The sequence below is a fragment of the Ovis aries genome, chromosome 12 (genome assembly GCF_016772045.2).
Source record: "Ovis aries strain OAR_USU_Benz2616 breed Rambouillet chromosome 12, ARS-UI_Ramb_v3.0, whole genome shotgun sequence".
Lineage (NCBI taxonomy): Eukaryota > Metazoa > Chordata > Mammalia > Artiodactyla > Bovidae > Ovis > Ovis aries.
The window spans coordinates 74,885,435-74,904,799 of NC_056065.1; the positions used below are offsets into that span (position 1 = coordinate 74,885,435).

The window sequence follows — 19,365 nt, forward strand, 5'->3', positions numbered from 1 at the left end:
TCAGATTAGCTGGCAAGTGTACTAAAGTCATATGTTTGGACACAGAGTTTTGGAGAGAAGAGCTGAGAACACTCCAGGGCCTTGCCATTCTTTCTCCAGTTGCAGTCCTCCAGCTTCACTCTGGGGGTCTTCGAATGACTACTGTGCTAGCTCTCCCCTTTCAGGACATCCTCAGAGGAATCTCCCAAGTCCCACCCCAACCAGTCTCCTCAAAGCTCCCATGTTTTGATATGGCCATTTCTGAAGACACACATCTGGGAAGCAGCTGCCTTGCCACTCTCACAAAATCTTCTCTGATCCAGTTGAAGTCAGAGTGGAGAAGAGGCGTGGGGGACTAGGGAAAAGCAGAAAATCTGTCCAAGATGGGATCTGGGTAGAGTGTCAGGGGCACCACCCCAAATCTTCGGAGCCATGCCTCCGGGGTAGCCACTGGGATTCTAACTGGCCTTTGCGCCTTCCTCTGATCACTGCAAGACCAGATGCACCCCACAGCTGTGTGCCATCTGCCACCCCCTACCCCGAAGGAAGCTGCAGTTTGGAGGTTAAAGATGTGAGGGGGAAGAGAGTGACTCTTCCTTGGCTCTGGAGGGTTAGTTATGGGAACAGGCGTCTAGACTTCCCACGAAGTAGGCAAATGGCCCAACATCCAACTGCACAGGGGCTCCCCCCAAAACTCTCCTGGCATGAGAAAAAATTTCAAAGAAAAAAATCAGTATGGTGGAGTTTCCAAACTCTTTCCCTACTGTTTCACAGACCCAAGCTTAGAAACTTCACCTTTCCTGTTTATTTACCCCTGTTTACTCTCTGTCCCTCTCCCTTCCTCCACACCCCAAACACTTGCACCCCGAGTTCCCAACATGGGTCATCACAAAGTCTAACAACTTCTAGTCACACTGATGTGGAATCCTCCCCAAAGGAAGAGAACCAGACGCCCGTCCAGCAGATGACGTTATCCGCCCCTCCCTGAGCCCAGAAGCCTGATGCCGCCCAGACATATGGATCTTTTTAGAGACTCGGGGAATTTAGCAATCCCATTTCACACCCTCCAAGCCCTCCTGCTCTGACACTGTTCTGCTGGGACTGCCCCAGGACAGGGAAGGAGTGGACCCATGGAGGCTCTTTTATTCTGCTTCGTCCCTTGTCATTGCTCCTGGCAAAAGTCTGCTCAATCTGGAAGGCGACTGTTTCTCTCCGCGTCCAGTCTTGGGCCAAAAACAGGAAGGAATTGAGAGAGAAAGAAGAGAAAGAAAGAACACAACAGCACTATTCTGGTTAGTTTTCCAAGACACAAGGCTGGAAACCCCTCAACCACTGACACACCGGGTCTTGCTCCTCCCCTTCTGCACTGCGGCCATTTCCGGAGGAGCCAGTTTCATGCCGTCGTCCACAGGAACAGAGCTGCTGAGTCCCGGCCGTGCGCAGCCCGAGCCCGGCGTTGCCTCTATACATCCTTCACGTTATCCATCTTGAGCCTCTGTGGCTGCATTCAGCCTCGCTGTGTGTGCTCAGACATGGAAAATGCTTCTGCTGAGGCGAAAAGAGCTCCCTGCCTCCTTGCTGGCACACCTGCGCCTTTCCTGCCCCTCAGATGGACATGGAGGAGGCTGCCATGTTTTGAAGGAAAGGGAAGTTTTTTGCTGTTATGGAAGAAAGAACAACTCTGCTCAAAGGTCAGACACCAGCACAGCCGAGCAGAGTGTTCTGGCTCTCAGAGGTCTGATTCTCACAGCCTGAGACCTCTGGTGATTCCCAGCTGGGAAGTCTGCAAAATTTGTACCCTAAAGGGTGGGGCCATCTTGGATGAACAGGGTAAACTAGGAGGAGTCTGAAAAATTCATAGGAATTGGGCTGTCCTTGACCCATTCCCCCCACCCGCTGCCTCTGAGGTGGTCTCTTTTAGGCGTAGCCCTAACTCAGAAGATAAGCAATAGGAGACGGGAGAAGGGAGGAATGTTCCCCGAGCCGGGCCCCAACCAACCACCTTATTTTATGTGATGGTTTCAAGAAAGAAAAGACCTCCATGGAAAGTGCAACAATCAATAGTTGGGGACAGATGTTTCCTTTCCAGCCACCTTTTCCTCACCCAGGCTAAAAATAACTACCCTCTCTGCTTTGGCTTCCATCAAATGTATGTCATTAAAGTTGTCCGTTCGGGTTTGCAGAGACAAAGACTGATGGGTTCCTCGATTTTCCAGCCTGTTGGGCCGTGCGCTAGATGCAGGATTGGATGCAAGATGACTCTAGCCCCGAGGTGATTCTTGGATCCCAGACATCACTTTCTTGCTCCTACCTGGAGGTAGCACCACAGAGTTCCCAAGTGAGGAAGTGCAATTTGCCAAGTAGCTCCCCTTCTGTTACTCCAAATAAATCCTTCACATTGGCATTTCCTTGAATCCATTACACTCCAGCCCCCAGGGTAGCCTTGACCCCTTCTTGTACTCTGGCTTTACTGGAAATACAAATGTTATCTGGTCGCACTCAGGAGGGATGCTGAGATAGGCCTGCCCCGGCAGGAAGATTTATTGGAAACCTAGAAGAGACACAAGGGACATCAGCAGAGCCAACCACAGGGGTAGAGACACACTCACATTCACAGGCCACGGATTCTGCTCCATTCTCAGAGGGCTGCTTCCCATGGCTTAGAAATGTTTTATCCAAGTGCCCTCATCGCTGACATATTCACTCTTAAGCCAAGCTTTTTTCGGTTATCATGTGGCTGCTCCCTCAGACAACCTAGGTCCTAACAAATCTTAAGAGGACTACAATAAAAATCAGCACACTTTTTTTCCTTTTCATGGTGCAAATAGCTTTGTCATTTTTTTTTTTTTTGTAAAAGTAACGCATCATTATTGTAAAAACTAAAATAAAAAAGGGGCACGCTGTACACAGAAGTGAAGAAGGCAGCATTTGCCCCTAACTCTGCCAGCCAGAGATGACCATGTGATGCAGCTTATAGCCTTTCACACACTGACCTTTTCTCCCTTCCCACCACAAAATATCACCACACCGCGGTGTGCTTTCTTCCCACATGCGTGTCTTATCACTAGCTCTTAATAGCTATAGCCATGCACAGAAAAGCTATGGATTACATGCAAGTCCAGCTGAAACACCACGTTCTTCTCTCTTACTGAGAAACCTGTCCCTTAGGAAGCAAAACTCAGATGGCAGATCTGAGCCAATATTGAAGGGAGGGAGAAACGAAACATTGCATTTGATGCCTCTTTTCTGGACATCATTACATTTTTGGGCTTTAAGGATATCCCAAGGGGCCTATGAAAGATGCTAACATATTATCGCAGGCACCTGCCCTGGATGATCCGCCCAAGCTCACTCCCTTCTAAGGAACAGACACCTCCCCCCCAACTCAACAGCAAGAGAGGGATGTCGTCCCAACATAACATATACATGCAACTTGAACATTTTTGTAACTTAAATATTTATAATAAATTATAATATGGGTGAAAATGAAGATATCTTCTAGGAAAAATATAGATAAATAAGAAAAAGGAATTTTACCAAAAATCATTGAAAACTTTCATAAATAAACGATTTCCTAGAAAAATAACAAAATTTACTCAAGAGGAAATGTTTTAAAACTGAGAACTCATAAGCAAATGGAAAATAGTATTTTTAAATAGTCCCACACTAAATATCAGGCCCAAGTGATTTTGCAGGAAAAAGTTCTAACAAATCTTTAAAAAAAGTGATCATCACAATCTTATGAAAACTCTTCCTGGGACTATTTAAAAAAAAAGAAATATTCTCCAAGTCAGTTTATAAGGACTTAATAATCCCAATACCAAAATCAGACAATATAGATCCATTGCATTTATAAATATAGAAACACAAGCCATAAATAGAAGACTGCATTAGCAAATTAAATTCTACAGTATATAAAAAAGATAATAAACCATGAGAAGGTTGGGTTTAATGCAAAGTCGGTTTAATGTTAGAAAGTCTATAAATGTAATTCACTACACTCCTATATTGAAAGAGAATCTCTTCAATAGATACAGATATTTTAAAAAAATCATCATACGTTCACTATTAAAGAAATCTTTTAATAAATTAAAATAGAAGGGAATTTTTTTAGCATGATATAAAAAGCAAATTTAAAAAATTAAGCAAATGTCATCCTAAGTGGGGAAACATTAGAACGTTACCCTTTAAAATCTGAAATGCGTCAAGAATGTCTAAGGTCACCCATCTTTCATTCTTGTTGCAGATGTTTGCCAAGTACATTAACTTTAAAGAAAGAAAAAGAATGCAAAGGGAGGACTGGAAAGAAACACTAAAAATATCACTATTTGCGGTCGATATGATCATTTACATAGAAAACCCAAAAGAATCTACAAATACGTAGAAATAATAGAATTTAACATGGTAGCTCAGTGGAGGATTAATATAAAACAATGAGCTGTCATTTCATACACCAGAAACAAAAATAATTAAATAGAAGATACTATTTACAGCAGTATTAGAGGACATCAGTTACCTAGGAATAAATCTAACAAAAGATGAATTAAAACCACTACAGGGAAAAATATAAACTTTAAAGAAGATCCAAGTAATAAAGAGCTATGCCAGCTTCACTGAATGGAAGATTCTATTCTCTCCAAATTAATCTACAGGGAAATTTTGATCAAAATCCAAAAGGTTATTTTGGGGAGGAATCTGATAAGTGAATTCTGATCTATATGGGAGAGTCCCTGATAGCTCAGTTGGTAAAGAATCTGCCTGCAATGCATGAGACCCCCGTTCAATTCCTGGGTGAGGAAGATCTGCTGCAAGAGGGATAGGCTATGCACTCCAGTATTCTTGGGCTTCGCTTGTAGCTCAGCTGGTAAAGAATCTGCTGGCAATATGGGAGGCCTGGGTTGGATCGATCTCCTGGAGAAGGGAAAGGCTACCCACTCCAATATTCTGGCCTGGAGAATTCCTATATGGGCCATGGGGTCGCAAAGTCAGACACACTGAACGACTTTAACCTTCACTTTTCAAAGAGCCTAGAATAGCCAGGCCACTTTTCTGAGAAAAAAATTGAGTCTTCACTTGACCTAACCATATCAGGACTTATCCAAAGCTGCACACATGGTGACCGATGGATAGGGAGCCTAGAAAGAGGCCCACGTACATGCGAAGTGCAGATACGGAACAGAAATGGCGTTCCAGACGAACAGGGAGAGGCCACACAGCAAGCAGAGCTGGGCAAGGGCTTCTCTGTATAAAAAAGACATGAACCTGGATTCGTGCCAAGTATTCTCCCTGCATCTCTCAGTCCCAACCCCACACTTCTGTCATCTTCTCTGTAGTGCAGAGTATAATGTACGTTTGCTTTATTCTGTGAGAATATTCACTTCTGCTACAGAGGACAAGGAAAGCAAACAGGATAGGTGAAAATCATCAGTATTAACTATGGATGATAAGTAAGCAAGTAGTTTGTGAGACATAAGCAGAATTCAGATGACTAAAAATAGGAGCAAAGTTGTAATCTGTAAGACATGAAAAAATAGAATAAATGCAATGTATTATATAAAAAAGAAGGGAACAAACAAGAGCGTTACTTCTGTGTAGAAAGGAATAGAAAAATCAAGTCATAAGTCAGCAGGTGTAGGGCATGGCCCCTCAGGGCTGACACCTTTAAGCTCTCTTCCTGTTGGGAGCATCACTCTGGCCCCTGTATGCTCTGCTGCAGAAACCCTGGCAAAAGGGGGTGGCTGCCCAGAATGTATGCATTGTATCAATAAACTGGACGCCAAACCTGCTTGCCCTTGCGTCTCCCCGTAGAACAAGTATATGTTACTCCCAAGCATCTTCCACCTACTGACTCCTTAACCTCGATTCTGATCCTGGCAACTACACTAGCAGAGCAAAACACAAGGTTCGGGGAGCTCAGTCCTTTCACCCTGCGGCACCCCATCCCAACTGGGTGCTGTGCCGTGCTGTGCTTAGTCGCTCAGTCACGTCTGACTCTTTGCGACCCCATGGACTGTAGCCCACCAGGTTCCTCTGTTCATGGGGATTCTCCAGGCAAGAATACTGGAGTGAGTTGCCATATCCTCCTCCAGGGGATCTTCTCACCCAGGAATTGAACCCAGATATCCTGCAAGTCTCCCGCATTGCAGGCAGATTCTTTATCATCTGAGCCACCAGGGAAGCCCAAGAATACTTGAATGGGTAGCCTATCCCTTCTCCAGGGGATATTCCCAATCCAGGAATCAAACTCAGGTCTCCCACATTGCGGGCAGATTTCTTTACCAGCTGAGCTACCAGGGAAGCCCCAAAGTATGTTAACCTATCTGATTCTTTCCTATTTTTTCTAACTGTATGGTTTAAATAGATAGCCTCTAAATGCATAACCTTTGTGATTTGATCACCATAATTTGGTTTGAGCCTTCTTGGTCTGGGGCCTCTATAGCCTGCCTCGAGCATACTTGGAGGTTTCCACTGCATGGAACTAATCTCCCAAAAGACACTACATGCCACATTTCCCATACTCCCTTGTCAGCTGGTTGCTGGTTTTGTTCTGGCAAGAGGAAGTACTGGAGAGATTGGCAGGTGGGAAGAGAAAAGAATGGGCTCACATCTGACTGCAGGTTCTCATCACCTCCTTCTAATATTAATATCTGGACACTTCCACCACCAAGGATCCCTCCTTGCCAAACTGGGCTCCAAATCCTGAAAACTTTCAAAGACCCAAGATAAGAAAGCAACGTGGGGAAAAAAAGAGTCTTGGTTCCAAAATATGAAAATGTTTCAAATGAACAAATGTTTTATTAAGTGCCTCGTATTCTTGCCTGGAGAATCCCAGGGATGGGGAAGCCTGGTGGGCTGCCATCTTTGGGGTTGCACAGAGTTGGACATGACTGAAGCGACTTAGAAAAACAAAAAAAAAGGTAAACTTAACCAACTTAGAAGCTGCAACTCACTCTTTTGATGAGATGAGAAGGTTGGATGGCATCACCAACTTGATGGACATGAGTCTGAGCAAACTCGGGGAGTTGGTGATGGACAGGAAAGCCTGGCGTGCTGTGGTCCATGGGGTTGCAAAGAGTCTTTCCTTCCTTTTTTTTATACATCAAAGAAGTTACATTTAACACAGGATGAGGGTCTATTTTAAACGGATTGATATGACATGTATGTGTTTGGGGCCTGGGCTGGTGGATGTTCACTGGTAAGGGTAGCCATGACCGAGTGGTCTATAAAGGGTCCAACAGAGCCTCTCACTCTACAGATGACTGTTACATCCTCCACGATGTGTGGTGTAGTTAACATCCTCTTTCAGCAACAGCTCATGTGACAAAGTTGGGGAGGAGAGACATTAAGGAGCAGCCAAGAAAGGCTAAAGCTTTGAAGGCACTAACTAGCTCAACTCTGTGTGGCCTGTGACGAAACACAAGGCTGTGGTCCCAGGAAGGACGTGTATCCAGAGGCTAGAACCTGAGGTTGTGGGTGATCAGGGTAAGGCTATGTGTGCTTGGGGTCATGGGTCTCAGGGACCCTGGAAAATAGGAAGAGTGGACAGTTATCCCCTGGTGTCATGGTTCTGGTGTCATCCATAGTCCTTTAAGCCAGAGAACAGCTCTGGTTTCCCAGAGTAAGTGATCGGTCAGCCTCCAATGCCCTCTACTCCTATTTCCCTCCCTGAAGTTTGTCATCCACTTTGTACCTAGCCTGACTTTGTTCTATACCAGGGCTTCCTAAATTTTAGCATGTGTAAAAGAGATTGCCTATTAAAAGTGTAGAGTCCCAGACCTTACCCTCGATTCTCTGTGCACCATGCTTTGAGAAGCTCTGCTCCACAGGATCATTCTCTCCTCTGCCCCCAAAACGAATTAAGAAATTCAGGTGCTAGGGACAAGTTCTTTCCTGTTTCCTGTGCTCCAGCTAGGGCAGACAAAGGGCATTTAAAGTAACCAGAAGAATTTACTGAGGATGAAGGAAGAGCCAAGAGAGACAAATTGGTTTTCACACGGGGTTTCCAACCTCCCATTCTATTCACCTCCTCTCACTGGGGGTAAAGCAGTCCCGTTTCCTGGAGCTGAGAGAGTCCAGGTTGGGGAGGGCAACTCTTTTTCTCTGTCTACTCGGAGTTCCAAGGACAAAAGCCTGATTTTTAAAATGTGTCTTGTAGCACTTTCTGTCCCCATCTGCAGGCCCTTGAGATCACGGTGTGGTCAGTGTGGTCAGATGTGAATTCCCATCTGTGCTTTCTATCAGAGTCATAGCACCACCACACGTGCTACCAAGTCGGCTTCGGGAGGCTTTGGCCTCCTTCTGTGATGCAAGGCTTCATTTCCTCTGTCAAGGAAAGTCGGGCAACAAGACCACAGTGGAAGTTCTGGGTTTTGCTTTTAGACCTGGACCCGCTTCCACTCTCATAATGCCAGGGGGGTCTCTGCAGAGAAGGAAATCAGAGAGGAGCTGAGGGTGCTGGGCTTTCTGTCCCTTTGGGCTCGGTGCTGCAGTCATTGTGGAAGAGACTGGACTGGATATCTGTAATCCTGCGAGCCCACTCAGGATCTCAGAGCATGGTCTCCAAGACTGTGCTTTCTCTTCCCCGCTCCGGGTGCCATCATCTGCTCCTCCAGGCTCCTCTATCCCTCCATCTCCATCCCCATAATCAGGTCTGTAACTAGGCTGACCTCCTAGCTCCCAGGTTCAGTAATTCAGTTTACCAACATCCAGAACAACTCCTGAGGAGTATGGGAGCTCCAGGACCAACTAGGTAAAAGGTGGTGGAGTCAGGAGAAGTATTTTTTTCTGATAGAAGATCAGGATGGAGCCCCTAGAGTCTCAGCCCCAGGACTGGAGAGGGGGCTGGGGTGACTGGGGAGAAAGCATCCCAGGTGCTAGTGGAGTTCTTTGTCTTTATGATGCTGGCGACAGGATCAAACTATGTGAGAAAGCAGGGCCGGTCACAGGGAGAAAAATAAAAACCCTCCAAATTAAAATAAACAAATCTTGTAAGGGGTGGGGGGGGGGGGGACAAAATGAACAATTACCGTCATTTACGTGTCCTGCTCAGGCTTTCTGCATCGTTACCACACATCGCAGTCTGCATCAGGTTTAACACGGGGTACGTTTTGCCTGGCTTCCCTGTTTTTACCTGATTAGCAAAAATGCTCACACTTGTAAACTCAGGTCCTTACCAGTAGATTCCTTCTGCAAGATTGTTCTCAGCTTAAAACTTAAAAACCAAGGAAAACAAAAAGGAAAGGAAATGAGGAAAAAGAAAAAAAAAAATGAGGAAACCTGACCTGGATACCTGTAAGGCTGACACCAAGGGGTTAAAAGTTCAGTGGAAGTGAGCTTGAAGAAGCTGGGGTCGCTCTATCAAGTTGAACAAGGCATCTGGGGGCCCTTACAAAACCTTTTTTGGCCTCGACAGCGGCAACCTCGGCCTCGCTCCTAACTTCCTCGGCCTTTGGGACTAAGCGGAAAGCTCACGTTAGTGGCAGCCAAGGAGAGGGGCTGGCCGTGCCAGGACCGAAGAGGGAGGGGAGGGGAAAAAGCGCGTTTCGCCCACCCCACGCTCGGGCGGAGGGGCGGGGAGCCGCGCGTCCCGGCCGGGCCAGGCAGTGTCTCGCGCTCTGCGCATCTCTCCGGGGTCGCCGCGGGAACGATGCTGGGCCGCAGGGGCGCGCGCGCGGGGCGCGGGATGGCGCGGGGCTGGACCGCGCTCTGCCTGCTGAGTCTGCTGCGTGAGTACGGGCCGCGCGCCCGGCCCGCCCGGCTGGGCGGCCGGGAGGGTCGGCGCTCTCCCAGGGGCAGAGCGCGCCGGGTGGAGGCGACCGCGGAACCAGGGGGACCCCCGCCCCGGGGACCCCCCGCCCCACTCCCCGCGCCCACGCCCACTGCCGCAGCTCCTGGCGTGGTGGGACTGAGGCCGCTCCAACACAGCCCGTTGGGGACCGGCCCCTCACCTGGGAGTCGGTGGGGGTGGGACGCGACGGGAAGGGGACCCCCTGAGTGTAGCCCAGGTGTAAACCGGGCGGCGCGCCCCAGGCCTCCCGGAGTCAGGCCGGGAGACTCTTCTCTGAAATAAAGCGCTCTGGAGATGCCAAAGGTGCGCGGAGCGCAGAGCTGGAGCCAGAATCCGGGAGAGGGGAGGAGAGAAGAAAAGGAAAGGAAAGGAAAAGTTTGTAGCTGATGGTTGGTTCAGAAAGCGAGCGGCAGCCGAGCCGGTTGCTGGGAAGGGAGCGCTGGCGCCCACGTACCACCCGGACACGGGGAGCCAGAACTGGACCTTCAAGCAGTGGGAGCCAAGCCCGCTTGGGGTGAGGCCCGGTCCGAGGTCCAGAGGCCAGGGCGGTAGGCTAAGCTAGGTGACAGGGGGAGTTTGCAGTGAAGAAGAGCCCGTGCGAGTGCATTTAAGATGGGAAAGCTGGGTTAAGACTCCTTCTCCGGGCATCCACACCTGCTTCGCTGGAGAGAAGGGACGCGTGACTGGAATTTGCTCTGTACTCTGCTGTCTCTCTCCCCATCACAGCCGCTCACCCCGGCACAAATTCAAGCTCTTTGCATTTGGGGGGGTTTCTTTCCGTGCCCTATTCTCCAAGTTCTAACCAGTGGACAGAGCTGCAGACCGGGGTGCACTCCTTTGCTTATCCAGGCAGGCCTGGATACTTCTTAAGCTCTTGCTGTCATTTCTGTTGAAAAGAAAAAAATTGGTAGGCACGCAATCAATATTTGTAATTGCTTTCATTTGGGGATAACACTCTCGGTCTCACCTCATGGAGCTCAGATGAATTTAAATGTTATATATTATTCTCTTGTTAGCTCCAGGTTCTGCTTCCAGGCTCCCGGGCTCCCAATTCCCTAGTCTTAATTGCATCCTAAAAGCCACCCACCATGGCCCCTCTGAGTGACCTGGGTCAGCCAGCCAGGCCTCTCCCTTTGGGCCCACCCAGTTGGAGAGAGACTCCAGGCCAGGGGAAGCTCTGTTAGGCTCTGGGTTGACTTGTTTGGTGGACCCAGACGTGCTGTTTGGGGCCGGGGAAAAAGCTGTTGCTAAGATGTTGAAGCTCTAGAATGGGGGAACGGCCTTGGGGGCTGTCTGTACCTCACAACGAGCTGAGTTGACCGGCAGCTCGGATTCCTAACCGATGCTCCAGGCTCCTTTGGCTTCACAGCTCATGATGACCTGGTCCTCGGCCGAGTGAGGCCCACCCTTTTCTTATTTCCTCAGCTGGCCAGTCTCAGTCTCGCCTTGGCCTGCAGTGGAGGGGACGCGAAAGTGATTTAACCTCTGCAGAACCCTGGGCAGACACACAGAGAATTTCAGCGTGTCCTCTTTGGGGATGAGCAACGGAGCCTGAGTGCCTCCGCTCAGTCTTGCCCCACTGCTCAGGCCAGTTTGTAGCTTTATGCCTTCCCCAAGAACTTTCTGGGGTGTGTTTTTATTTAATACCAGGAATCATTTTCTGATGTATTGTGGGGTAGATGAAATGAGTGGCTGTACCTGAAATGCTAACCAAGGGACGTTGCAGAAATTCTGTGGTATGGTTACCGTGAACTTTAGGGCACCCACAGAAGGGAGGCCTGGAGTTTTCTCCTGTCCCGGAGCTTTGTTCTGGGAAGGTCACTTTTCCGTTCCTGTGAGAAGCTGTTCCGGGCTTGAACCAGGGTGGACTTTCTCCGTTGGAGACAGGGTTACTCAGTGGGGTGAGCAGAGGCAGGGTGGGGTCTGACCTGCATGTGTGTGTGTGACCAGAATCACACCTCCAGCTGGGAGGAGAAACCTTGCAGGTAATTAGGGAAGCCCACTTGTCAGGCCCAGGGTATCTGTTTCCTCCGAGCCCTCCAGGCCTGTCTTTCCTCTTTGTCCAGTGTGTCCCACCCCTTCACATTCCTCTTCTTCCTCTGGGTCCTTCGTGCCTGCTGACCCCACACCCATATCCTGTCTGCGGCTGTGTGTAAGAGGGGAAAAAAGAAAAGGGAAAAGAATTTTATCAGATATTTTCCGGAGGGGAGAGACTCCACCCTTGACTCGCTGCCACATGGAGACCGAGATGGAGCAGCCTTGGGACCTCTGACTAATTCCGTGGTCCCCAGCACTCCCCCTCCTAGGGCCGGCCCAGCTGGCACTGCCTCTGCAAACGCAGGTTTCCCTCAGCGTTCCTGTTTGACTGATAAAAGGAGCCTGGGCATCTTTTTCTCATCCCTTTGGCTCCACCTCCTGGGCCTCTGTGTTCGCTAGTTCTCATCTCCTTTGGAAGAGTCTTTGTCTTCCAAAGCTCAGGGCCAGAAGGACCACACTGCAGCAGATAAACTCAGGCCTAGCACTCTTACAAAAGCAAATCAAAAGGAGCAACAATTCCACTTCTTACCACCTCGCTGCCCAATTTCCTTTAGCTCCTTGGGCAGGAGGGCACAGGCCTGCGATCACGGCGGGGTGGTTACCCGGCTCCACCCTGAGGGTGCCTGGGTCTCCCTCTCCCATTGACTTTGCTGGATGTCACTAAATGGCCCCGAGTGTGGGGAACTGAAAATCTGAAGGTATGGAAAAGGAATAAAACACCATCATCCAAAAGAAAATGCTCAGAGTTGCCAGGGCAGAATTTCCATATTTTTCTGGGCTTTGACTTTCCTAATGAGAACATTCTCTTCCTTCCTCAGCTAAGAAATAAAAACATAGTGTCTACACTTTTTAGTCTCAAGGGCCCTCGACTTTGCTAGGGAGAAAGATGCATGTGTCTTGGGAGAATGTGGTAGAAATGAGGAGGGGTATATACCAGGGTGTGTGGTGTCCCAGGACATACACCCTAAAGCCTGCTACAGTGAATCACTTCCCTTTGGACATAAAGGAAAAGGCCTCTGGCTTCACTGGGAAGTCTGCTTCTGATTTAAGAGGGAAAAAAACTGCAAAGAATCCACCCCTGCTACCTTCCTGGAGAGCACCATCTCTAGGTAGCCTGCTCCATTGTTTAAGAAAATGCCCTAACGTGTCTTTGGTTGAGAAAACCGGGACCCTAGCACAGACAGGAAGTTGAATTGCTGAGCGTGATAAAATAAAGTGGAACTTTGTATTTGATGAACCCAAGAGACAAAAGGCTAAAGGACTCCGAGCCCAGGAAAGCATAGAGAGAGGAGGGAAGTGCTTGGAGCAATAGGGGAACGGTAGTGAGTGCAGGGTGGAAAAGACCTGCCTGGGAAAATTCCTTATGGTGTGGCCCGGCTGTTTAGCACGGGAATGCCAGGTATTTCAAGACTATGCTGTTGTCTCTTCTGGGTTGTGTTGTAATCTCCCTGCATGATCTTAAACCTCCAGTCAGTTCACACTGGCCTTGCAGCACTGTTAGTGCTGCTCTGGGTAGGGGGAATCAAGGAATGGGTATCTGGCAAGCCCGTGGTACAGCAGTGTAGAAGCCTGAGCTCAGAGCTATAAAACAGGGGTTCCTGGAAATGATGAAAGCGGAAGAGGTGACCGGGAGAAGCGTAGGCCCCCTGAGAGAGCTCACGGTATTAAGGTTCCCCAGGAAGTGGATAGGGGTCCAAGATGTGCTATTTGAGCATTAAAGGGGAGTCTCAGAACCCTGGGAACGCTCAGGCCACAGACTCTCGGTTTGTGCTCACACCTCAACTTAGCCTCTGTAGCACAGGAAGGCATCAGCCTAAAACTTTGATCCAGTCACACATGACCCAAACCCGCCGAGACCCATAGCGTGGCGGCTTCCTGAATGCTCCCAGGAACACGGGTACCTTGTTGTCTCCCAGAGTCGTTTATTCTATTAAAGAAAAATCTTATGATTATTAGCTTTTTTTTTTTTTTTTTTGGTATTGCAGTGGAACTAGCCTTTCTGTAACTTCTAGTCATTGATTGTAATTCTATTCCTTGAACTCTCATAGAATTAAATCTGATCTTTCTTCAGGACAATCCTTAACAACCTTTCTAGTCTGCCCCATGAGATTACAAATTCCTTGAGGACAGGGATTTATTTAAATTCTAGTGACACTAACACCGAACAGTAGAAAGGTGTTCATTTGTGCTCCCCAAAGTGCTGAGTCTGGTCCTCTGCACATCGCTGGTACTTTGGAAAATTAAGAATGAATAAATAAGTGAAATGAATCTTGAAGAAGATTGTTTATTCTCTCTCCTCAAATTCTTCCTGTCTGGATCAAAGATCAGTGAAGTTTTGTTTTTTTGTTTTTTCTGTAAAGGGCCAGATAGTAAATATTTTAGGCTCTGGAGTCCATATGTGGTCTGTGACACATATTTTACATTGTTTTATTTTACAACACTCTAAACCTGTAGAAGCCATTCTTAGCTCACTGGCCAAACAACACACAACCCGTGGGTCAGATTTGGTCCACCAGCACCAAGCATCAACTATTGATCTAGGTGAAATAACACTAAGCCCTCAGCCATATGACTTAGTTTCTAGAACTTTCCTAATTCTGATTATCCTCTCAAGGGCATTTCCTTAATTAAATTAATTTCCTCTTATAGCATTGAATGAGATGGTTCTATCAATACAGAGAAGTGGTCAGTGTGAACACGCCTGATGCAGTCGCCATTCAACCCAAGTGCATATTGTGAACTCAGGATTGTGTTCAGCGCCTTGAGTTAAAAATAAGTCTAAGAGAGGGTTCCAGCACTCAGGAAATCTGCAATGTAACTGAGGTGACAAGACCTACACTCAGGAAACAGTGTATATGGTCTTCTGCCAGATAAGTCGTGCAGATATATGTCTTAACGTCTCCTAGAAGCAGGAGAAAAGGGACCTGTCCTTTGTCCTAAAGATAATCACTTAGCAGATAGGCAGCTGCTTTACACCTCCTGTCGCCTTTATTCCTCCAAAGAGCAAGGAGGAAGGGGCTATTTTTATCTCTCTTTTACAGATAAGGTATAGAAAGGGGAAGAAGCTTCCTGTGGTCATGAAGCTAGAACTTGGTAGAGGAACCTTTCAACACAGTCCGATTACAGAGTCTGAGCTCTCTGTTCTAGGGCTCCCCTGTCTTCTCATCAGCCATCACTGCAGACTGTGGGGTCTCAGCAGAGCCGGCTTGTTCCTTCTTCCCAGGTCTGCATCTAAGAGATCCAAGATCTCCTCCCGGAAACTGCTCTCAGGCCAGGTGCCAGAACCTGAAAGGGTGGGCAGAATGGGGCTGACTGGCTCACAGAACCAGCAAAAAAGAAAAAACAGCGCCACTGTAACTCAGAGGGCTGTGAAAAACAAGACCAAATAACAGGGAAAAAACATCTCTTAAAGTACAGGAATTTAGTAATTTGGATAGCAGAGCTTTCTGGATCTCTGAAGATTTGTAAATGCCCTTTAAAGTTTAAAAGAATTTTCAATATGTTAATTGTAGGTAGAAATCTTTTAAAAACCTATTACATACGTTTCTGCTTTCTTGGTGTATTGGGGAAAAAAGGGCTTTAACCTTCAGACTTAGATGTATCAGGAAAATAATCTGCTTACGGTGCAACTCAGTGCCATTGTTAATTCTCGTTGTTGTTCAGTCGATAAGTCATGTCCGACTCTTTGCGACCCCATGGACTGCAGCAAGCCAGGCTTCCCTGTCCTTCACTGTCTCCTGAAGTTTGCTCAGGTTCATGTCCATTGAGTGTGAATACTTATGAAAGTGTGTATTTTTTATTTACTCTGACCACAAATGGTTCCAGACTAGTGTGGGTTTTAATGCTCGCGTCTGGTTTTAATTTATTGCTGTTTTCTTCATTTTCAGCTGTCGCTTTGCCTTGTTGTTTGCTTCTAGTAGTCTCTTACTAATTTTTAGCTTTGACTAGGCTAGCAGATCAAGATGTTTGTTAGGATTCTGTGTCAAACACGACTAATTGCCTCTGAAATATGTACCTGTGGTTAAATGCATGACACTTACAACATGAATTTCATGACATCTCTTTGGCTTCTTAGAATCCTCATGTCTCTAACTGCTCAAGCCCTTGTCTCCTTTTATCCCGAGTGCACGGGCTGAGATCAAGTAGGGTAGGTAGGGGCAAATAGTGTGCTTCAGGAGACACAGCTAGTACAGATGGACTGAGAGGTGAACAGCAGAAGACAGGCATTCGTTCAGGTTTAACTTGTGGCATAGTGCTCTGTTGGGTTGGGGTAAGGGCCCTTCCTCCAGTTCCTAGAGTGAAACGGGGTAGAAGCTTCATCGACCATCTCTTGGCTCTGGCTGGGAGGCTGCTATGACTTCCACATGCAGTTGGGGGATGAGAAGCTGAGATAGAGAAAGATCCGCCTTGGATGGTCTAATGCCAGGGGCATGTCAGGGAAGACAGGATAAATACAGACCTGTGGCCGGTCTTGATTCTTTTCATTGCATTCCTCCAAGACCCATCTCTTCATGGGAGCACTAGAGAGGGAGCCCTAGAGGCTGTGAAAACAAGAGCCCTCCTCACCGACAGTCTCCAGGCGCGGTGCCTAGGTCAGGATCGGCCCCCAGGGCTCTGCCAAGGGGTCGCCTTGCCCTGCACCAGCTCATACATACCGCATTGCTCAGCCTTGCCCTCCTGCCTTCCCTCTTTGTCTTGTCTTTCAAGGGTCTCACCGGCTTCCCCACTCCGCCTAGGCTTGGGGATGTGAATCTGCGGTTGGGGTTCCCTCCTCATTTGCAGACAGATCCTGCAACCTGTTCGTCCATTCTTAGCAGAGGGGCAGGGGGGTATGGGAGAAGGCAGCCCCAGCCAGGAGCCTGACCCCGGTGGCTCAGGAGCTGGCTGGGGTGCTGGGTTGCTTCACTCCTCTGGAACAACCACCTCTGTGCTCAGAACGGGCAGTGGGTCTCTCTTCACATCTGGAAAAGTTCAAAACTGTTTGTCTGGGTGAAGGAGGCCCCAGGGGAGGGGGTTCAAAAGCATGATGTAACCTCAGCCAGGCCCAGATTTTGTTGCGGAGAGGAGAGGGCTGGGCCAGGCTGGGCCAGATGGGATTCCCAAGAATCGGTGTCCTGGAGGGAAGAAGAAAAACAGGGTGGGCAGGAGGGATGTCGAGGGGGATCGCCAGTGGTGCTTTGGAATGGTAACCTTGGGAGGATGGTCCTTCAGTTCAGTGTCCAAATGTTCCCACCACCTGCCCCCTGCACTGAACTTAGACCTTCGGGTCAGATTGCTGAGAGGGACTTATTGTTGTTCAGTCGCTCAGTTGTGGCCGACTCTTTGCGACCCCATGGACTGCAGCATGCCAGGCTTCCCTGTCCTTCACTGTCTCCTGGAGCTTGCTCAAACTCATGTCCATGGAGTCAGTGATGCCATCCAACTGTCTCCTCCTCTGTGGCCCCCTGGGAAAGATAGAAAACAGCAGCAGAAGGGGATGACAGAGGACGAGAGGGACTGATTTAAGGGCAAAACCACTGGGTCTGTTTCCCCATCTATTTTATTTTGAGAGATTCATCCTTCCTGCCCCCAACCCCAGCCAGCGAGAAGCCCATCCTTTTCTCTCCGAAGTGTGGAGGATGCATCCTGATCCTTAGCAGTTTGGAGCCCTGGACCCTCTTGCTGCTTCTACTCAAGGGTCAGCTAAACCTCGGGCGCCCCATGGCTCCTTGCCCTGCATGAATGACAGCGTTCCCCCTCGGCTGAAACCTTGGTGATCCAGGTTCTTATCTCTGAAATGGAAATAGTAATACCACGTGTTCTCCTCCGCTTGTTCCCCATCATTTTCAGATAGGTGCTTTGTACTCAGCAGGAGTACTAGCCTGCCTGTAGCAGGCTGGGAAGAGAGGTGGATGACAGAGAGTGAGACTTGACCCCACCTTTGGGAGAAAATTCATTGCCTTGAAACCATTGCCTAACTGCTGCCTTGAGGCTGCGGAAAAGAAGAGGTGTTCTTCTGCACTGCTTTTACCTGGAAACCTCTGAAAAGCACAGACCCAGATCTCAATCAGAAAAGTTAGAGACAAGCTTTAGGGTGCCCTGAGACCCTGGGGGGCCTTTCCTTGAGGATAGTATTGCTGGGTGTGAGCTCTGGATGCCAAGTCTACCTCTAATTGTTTCTAGGGCTCAAGCCAAGAATACAGTAGAGACCCATATCCCATATATTATATGTCTAAATACTTCAAGTTATAAATCAGGCCAATGAACTGGTAAATAAAATATCTTCTATCTTCTTAAAAATGTACCTTCATGGCCACCTGGAAGGCCAGATTTGAATTTAAGACTCTCAGAGCCTTGGGGGTCAGTGTCACGGGGGGCTTAGCAGGAAGAGATGGTCCTCGGCCTTTGCCCACCCTCTTCTCTTCCTCTTACCCAGGGCTCTGGTCCACACTGTAAGGGACCGTGCGTGCAGGCAAGGGGCACCCCACCCACATGCTTGAGCTCTCGCCTTTTCCCTGCACACTGGTGGCCTTGAGCTTGTAGAATATTCACTGGAGCTGCAGTTCACCCTTGGAAGGATGGAGAAGAGACCCATGCAGGTCCTCCAGTAAGCAAAGAGCCATTTGGGCAAGGAGTTCTGGTCCCAACGCACGATCTAGAAGAGAGTGTGCCCCTCCATTGGCCCCATGGACTCCTCACATTTTGGGAACAGGGAGGGCAGGAGAAGGAACAGTGTGTAGGCTCTTAAGCGCAGGGTCCATACAGGTAGCTTTTCCTTCCTGGACCTGAGGATAACGCTGCTGGGCACCACAGGGAACACGGGAGGGTTAAGAACCTGCAGGAAAAGTTTCAGAGAATAACTGCTTCTGGAAACATTATACTATAGCATTTGTTATCTCGTTGATTTCCCCAACAATCCAAATAAGAAAAGACCCTCATTTAAAAATTAATACACACACACATTAAATTATCGAATTTTTGGCAGAACCAGAACCCAGCTGTCTGTCCCCACAGCGTTTGATGAGAAACCAAGTCATATGCTCTCTAGTCCATCAGCTAGATTCCTAGGTCAGAGTTTCCCAAAAGGAATCTTGGGCTTGTGAGCCACAGTTCCTCAATTAAAAAAAAAAAAAAAAAAGAATAGGTTTTAAGGCCCTGAGGGAGAGAATGAAAGGATTTGGGTAATGGGGCAATCTACGAAGGAAAGAAGATTTTTTAAAGGATTGCATAGAGACGGTGTGAATCTAGTGGTTATTCCGAGTTAATAAATTGAATGGAGAGAAGGATACATTCAAAAGGAAATAGAAGCGCATCTTTTCCCACATTTTAGATCTTGGCAATACTTATTCAGGTGTAATTTGAAATTTTTCTATTTTGCTTAGCCTATTATGAGCGTTGCCTCATATTCTCGTGCTGCTCTAATTGTGGCATACTTTTGTTTGTAGTGATTACGGTATGCTGAGTGCATATAACATTCACCCTGTTGTGACTCATTCAGTTGCTTGCCACTTTTCCTTCCTATAAATAACACTATGCTAGCTGCTTGGTGCATGCAAACTTTTCTTTCTCTGTTTCCTTGGGAA

The 19,365-nt window shown here is 48.0% G+C and overlaps 1 protein-coding gene and 1 long non-coding RNA gene across 6 annotated transcripts in view; one reads left to right on the forward strand and one right to left on the reverse strand.

Annotated features, from left to right (window-relative positions):
• Positions 1–11,163, reverse strand: LOC132657485 (uncharacterized). Its single transcript, XR_009595767.1, has 4 exons — positions 11,066–11,163; positions 10,421–10,652; positions 9,006–9,109; positions 1–8,896 (listed from the first exon to the last, which is right to left on the reverse strand). It is a non-coding gene; the product is annotated as an uncharacterized LOC132657485 (long non-coding RNA).
• Positions 9,367–19,365, forward strand: part of CD34 (CD34 molecule) — a 23,430-nt gene continuing 13,431 nt past the window's right edge. For 4 of the 5 annotated variants that reach the window (XM_060396220.1, XM_015099395.4, XM_015099394.4 and 1 more), the window contains exon 1: positions 9,546–9,704. In XM_060396220.1, the coding sequence (XP_060252203.1) occupies positions 9,626–9,704 (79 nt within the window). In that variant the 5' untranslated portion in view covers positions 9,546–9,625. Of the gene's footprint in view, positions 9,451–9,545; positions 9,705–19,365 lie in introns of those variants that run through there. The other variant, XM_060396222.1, reaches the window with a different exon arrangement.